At 43.2% G+C, this 6126-nt stretch overlaps 1 protein-coding gene across 3 annotated transcripts in view; it reads right to left on the reverse strand.

Annotated features, from left to right (window-relative positions):
* Window positions 1–6126, reverse strand: part of OSBPL1A (oxysterol binding protein-like 1A) — a 234197-nt gene that overhangs the window by 208907 nt on the left and 19164 nt on the right. For all 3 annotated transcript variants that reach the window (XM_010828928.1, XM_010828930.1, XM_010828929.1), the window contains 2 exons: window positions 3255–3340; window positions 2258–2332 (listed from right to left, as the gene is read on the reverse strand). In XM_010828928.1, the coding sequence (XP_010827230.1) occupies window positions 2258–2332; window positions 3255–3340 (161 nt within the window). The remainder of the gene's footprint in view (window positions 1–2257; window positions 2333–3254; window positions 3341–6126) is intronic.

A 6126-nucleotide genomic window follows, 5' to 3' on the forward strand; every position in this document is an offset into this window, starting at 1 on the left:
AGAATCCAGCAACATAGAAAAAGGATTAATCAACACCAAGTGGGATTTATATAGGAACACAAGGCTGGCTTAACATCTCCAAATTAATGTAATATACCATATTAATGGGCTTCCCATGTGGCTCAGCTGGTAAAGAATCTGCCTGCCAATGCAGGAGCAGCAGGAGTCATGGGTTTGATCCCTGGGTTGGAAGATTCCCTAGAGTAGGAAACGGCAACCCACTCCAGTATTCTTGCCAGGATAATCCCATAGAGGAGCCTGATACAATTCATGGAGTCACAGAGTTGGAGTCACAAGAGTTGGACAATTGAGCAACGCATACGCTCACAGTATTGAGTTATAAACAAAAACCACATGATCATTTCAAAAGACATGAGAGCCATTCATGATAAAAAGGAAAAACAAACTAGAAACAGAAGAAAGCTTCTTGACCTAATGAAGGGCGTCTAAGAGAAATTTACAACTAACATCATTCTTACTGGTTAAAGACTAGATGCTATTCCCCAAAAATAAAATAATCAAGGCAAAGATTTCTCCTCTTATTGTATTCAACACTGAACCAGAATCTAGTTAGTAAAACCAAGAAGGGGAAAAAGGATCTTGCGTTTTAGAGCAAGAAGTACATTTGTCTTTATCTGCAGATGGTATATCCGGTATATAGAAAATACTAAGGGCTCTGCCAAAACATACTAACACTAAAAAGCAAGTTCAGCATGAACACAAGAACAACATAAAAATTGTCTTTCTATTCAGCAGCAATAAGAAATCAAGAAAAGAAATTAAGAGAAAAACTCCATGTAAGATAGCACCAAAACAACTACAATGCATAGGAATAAATTTAACCAAAGAATACAAGATCTATATATTGAAAACTTCAAAATATCACTCAGCAAAATTAAAGATCTAAATAAGTGGAGAGGCATTTGATGTCCTTGGATTGGAAGGCAGTGTTTTTAATCTGTCATTTCTTCCCAAATTTATCTATAGGTTCAAGATAACACAATCTCTATCAAAATCCCATCATAAGAATTGACTGAATAATCCTAAAATTTATATAGAAACAAACTTGACTGAGAATAGAAAAAATAATTTAAAAGATCAAAAGGTTGGAGAATTTACACTGCTGCTGCTGCTAAGTCGCTTCAGTCATGTCTGACTCTGTGCGACTCCGTAAATGGCAGCCCACCAGGCTCCCCCGTTCCAGGGATTCTCCAGGCAAGAACACTGGAGTGGGTTGCCATTTCCTTCTCCAATGCATGAAAGTGCAAAAATAAAGTGAAGTCACTCAGTCGTGTATGACTCCTAGTGACCCCATGGACTGTGGCCCATCAGGCCCCTGCATCCATGGGATTTTCTAGTCAAGAGTACTGGAGTGGGATGCCATTGCCTTCTCCAAACTTACACTACTCAATATCAAAACTTAATTACAAAGCTACTGTAATAGGACAGTGTGTTATTGGTGTAAGGATAGAATATAGATCAAACAAAGAGAACGGAAGTCCAGAAACAAACCCATTTATGATCAACTGATTCCCACAAAAGGTGTCGAGGGAATACGGAGGGAAAAGTCTCTCCAATAACAGAAGACAGACTAAAAAACGTGGTATATGCATACAACAGAACGTTATTCAGCCCAAAAAAGGAACAAATTACACTCTATGCCATGGATGAAACTTAACTATATTATACTCAAGAAGTTAGACACAAATGTTGATATGATTCCATTTACAATTAATGTCTAGAAAAAACAAACATCTAGAGACAGAAAGCATATCAGTGGTAGTCTGAGGCTTGACAAGAAACAAGAAATAAATACAAACAGGCACGAGGAAACTCTGTGGCAAATGGAAATGCTCCAAAACTGGACTGTGGTCATGGCTGCACGACTGTGTAAACGCATCAAAAAAACCACTGAACTGTATACTTACAGCAGGTGAGTTTCAGGCAGTGTAAATTATTCCCCAATAAAACTGTTTTAAAAAATGATAAAGAAGGTGCAGGCGTTCCCCAGTCCTGGGGACACAAGCAGAGACTGAATGAGCTTCTATCAGGGACACTAGAGTGGAGCCCCATGACCTTCGTAATTGACCTCACTGTCTGTCACTAAGAGCCTGTGGTCTTTTGGACCCAAAGTGCTGGTATATACGTTTTTTGCGGCTTTTCCCAGTTGCTATTCCTAGGGCTATAAAGGAGAAAACATTTGTGAGTGCATTTCCAACATTTCACTTGCAAACACTGAACACAGAATGTTTTTCACCTTTCGTCCTGTAAAGGCAGCCCGATGAAGCGGCGTGTCTCCCATGTCATTCAGTACATTTACTTCCGCACCAGCCTAGTGAACATGAAAGCGTTAAACATCTTCCACATACCAAGAAACATACAAAGGTGAAAGTAACTCCCTAAGAATATATTAAATATTTTAAAAAATTAAAATACTCGTTAACAGTGACTGGTTGTCACTAGTAAAAATAACTCAGTTCACATTAATATACTTGGTTGGCCAAAAGGTTTGTTTGGAAAAACCCAAACAAACTTTTCGGCCAACCCAATAGTAAGCTTCCTGAAAGTAAAAATCTACTTGGTAGACAGAAAACAGTTTCTTTTGTTCAAAAATCTATCTGCCCTTCACTCTACTTTAGAAACACAAACATTGAAGAAAAAAAAAAAAAAGGAAAACCGTCTCTGAATAAAACAGCATAGTTTCTCCACCAATTTAATAAGTTTCAGGGGGAAAAAAGAAAGAGAGATCACCAATTAAATGGTGGAGGAACTAGAGGCTTAAGTGCCACGTTGGCTCCCAGATTTCATATTTGGGGCCAACAGATCAATTTTAAAATGTGATCCAATTTCAGAAATATCAGTATGAGTGAAAAATTATTCATCACAGAACTGAGAAATACGAGTTCTTAAATTACACAGTGCTCATTAAGAGATTATGACATTATTTTTTAAATACATAAAATGTGCTTTGGCTATTTTTTAAACTATGCTCAAAAAAACAATGTAGTATCTTCATTAATTCCTATGTCTATTTTTGCAACTTTAAAAAGTCAATAATGTAAAAATCAAACAACTAAAAAGATAGAATTTTAATTAAGCGAATCAAATTGGTGTATTTAGCAAAGAAAAATCAAGTGATAAGCAATTGCTAAGGCTGTTATGCATTATAGCCCAAATGGCTTTTCCTAAGACTTCTATAATTTACATAGTAGCTATAGTTTTTATTTATTGAAAAATCAAAGCCATAAAAATACCTTTAATAGATCCTGGACCACCTGTCTATGTCCAAAATAGCATGCCAGGTGAAGAGGTGTCCAGCCCAAATTAGACTTACTTCTTCCTAAAAAAAAAAAAAGAAAAAAATGGAAAGAGGCATTTTTAAATGTTATTGAGGTAACTTTACAGTAAATTTTCTCCCTAGTAGCTGCTCCAACATTCTGGCCAGGGGGTCCCTCTCACCCAGCACGGCTGATGTGTGGGAGGCACGAGACTCGACACTAAGGAGGGTTTGGAGTGAGATGGATTAGGACTCACAGGGCCCAGATTCTTGCCACCTTCTAACTCAGTGCCCTCTTCTTAAAGGGGGGCAGGAGGCCTGATGGGGGTTATATTCCGACTAGTCTGTGGCTCTAAGGTGCCGAGTGTCTAACCATTTTGCCACCATCAAACGAAGATGCGGTTCTCTTGGCCACAGCATTTCATGAAAAGCACCTCTTTTTGAAAATCTGTCCTGTGTTAGAGGGCTGGATACGAAGAGGAAACTAAGAACCAGTCTTTCCTGTGTCTGGAAAGCAGTCAGCGCTGCAGACAGGGACTGAAAACGGAGTCCTGACTTCAGATAAAACCTCGGGGAGATGAGGGTAAGGGTTACCAGTGTGGTCGAGTCCAGCTAGAGAACAAGAACCAAAAAAAAGCAATGAAATGTCAGATCCCAGCTGAGGAGAGGCAAACAACTGAGTGTGGTGAAAACGAGCAATATAACTCAATTTAGGGAAGAAAAAAAAAAGGCACTATAGTTTAGAGCTGAGAAATTTCAGAAGGTCACCCAACTTCCCAATCAAGCTTGAGAGAATACAGCTTGTCACAGCACCAGAGCCCCCTGCCCTGGAGGGTCCACTGAAGCCCAGAAGCCCCCTGGCCCCCCGAGGAGGAGCTGGAAGAGAATGGCTGCTCTCAGCTCCTGGATTCAGGTTTGGGGGCCAACAGAAATCCACCGTCAGCCTCGCTGTGCCCAGAACAGACCTTTAACCGCTCCTAGAGGGACTGCCAGTGCCAACAGTGTCCCTGTGACTGTCTTCCGTTCACTAGCCTCCAGCACTGTTCCCTCTCAACGGGCGCCCACCAGAGCCCCTAACGCCAGAGGCAACACATCCATGAGCCACAGTCTGTCTCACGTAACCTTTCTCTTTACCCTCTGTCCTTAACTGGCAGCTAGCTCTTTCTGATAAAAGATTCTCTTTTATCTCTTGGACAGGGGAGGCCCTCCAGTTTCCACAGCCCCACTGGTCCTCACGGCACAGAAGCCCCATGACTCTCGCCATCGAAACCCAACTCAGTCTTTGGTCAGTGACCTCACTCATGTTATGATCCCTCTGTTGAGGCTCCTGCCATTAAGCACAGCTACCCCATCCTCCACCCCCACTCCAGAAGGCTTTCTCCGCTGCCATCTACAGCCTCCCAGTGGCTCACCCCTCTCCCCTCAACTCTGGGCAACACAGTCTCTCTCTGGGGCAAATCCTGCCACCGCCATTGTCTACTGCAATTCAGTAACCTGGTATCTCAGACTCTCAGCTTCCCTCATTTCCCCACAAACGTGGCCTCTGCTCTACACTGGGTACCTGATCCCAGAGCCTGAGTCCGAATATCACTGTCATGTCTGAACTCAGGAACAGAGTCCCACTTTCCAGCTTGTTCACACAGGCAAATCCCCAGCTCATTCTTCAATGTAACCAACCGTCAAGTTCTTTAAACACTTTGCTTATATGTAAACATCCCCACCATCCTCACTTCTTTCAATCAGTCCAGCGTCTATTTCTTGATCCTCACATCAACATTTCTCTGCCAATACCCTCCAATATCCTATCTTTGTCACAGCAGCTTAGAAAAACACCAGAGTCTAATAAATACATTTGCTCAATTTGTCTATAACCACAGTCAGGTCGCCAACAGCGGTGGAAGAAAAATAACAGAACCCCGTGGATTCGTGGCTTCATCAGGTCAGGATCTCACGCTTCGGCGAAGCCCTTGCCAGGGTCCTCGTCACAGCGCCCTGTTCAGGGGTCTCTCCTATGCACCACCACAGATACTTCAATCCCCACTACTCCCCTCAAGCCTCTTTCCCAGACACCTGCTTCTCCTCTCAGCTTCAGGGAAAAGAGAAGTTTTCATAGGACTCTCTGGGTTTCGTAGCAACCAATCCACCCCCACACCTCTGCCCACAGGCACCCTTCCGCCCTTCCTCCTGGGGCCTCAGGATAATCACACTTCCCATACCCTGGATCCCATGCTCTCCTCCTACTTTCTGGGTGCTCCTTTTCCTCCTTATCTTTAACCACTCCCTTTTTCATTGCAAAAAGGAAGGAACAGATAAGCATTTGCAGGTCTTCCATCCAACGAGCAAAAGCACCCAATTCCTCTCTGGTCCTGAACCCCCTCTGACCATTGTCCCCTTCCTTCTCGCCCTCCCCTTCCCCATCTACACTCTTTCCACCTCGTTCCCTCCAGGAGCTATCCACTGACTGCAGACCAGGTTCACTTCCCACCACAACACTAAAGCTGTCCTCACTTTATCCCAGTAAGTTGTGCCACCGGATCCTAGGGGCACTTTCCAGCAGGCAGCACACTGCGTCACTGGACAGTGTCAGCCAGCCCAGCCCACGAGCCTCCAGAGCCCTGCACCTCCTCCGAGGGCTCTGTGCAAACTTGCACTTTCTCTACTTCCTCTGACTGGGCCATTCATCACTGGAATCTCCAACAATGACACCTCCTGGCCCTTTCCCACAGCTTTACCTGCTTATATGCTTGTGACTTCAAACTCCACATTTCCATCTCTTACTCAGTTCTACCATTCAACTCTCTACTGTTCACCTCCACCTGGAGGACACAGGAATACCTTCTGCTCAGGAA

This window comes from Bison bison, unplaced genomic scaffold (genome assembly GCF_000754665.1).
Source record: "Bison bison bison isolate TAMUID 2011002044 unplaced genomic scaffold, Bison_UMD1.0 scf7180017864498, whole genome shotgun sequence".
Lineage (NCBI taxonomy): Eukaryota > Metazoa > Chordata > Mammalia > Artiodactyla > Bovidae > Bison > Bison bison.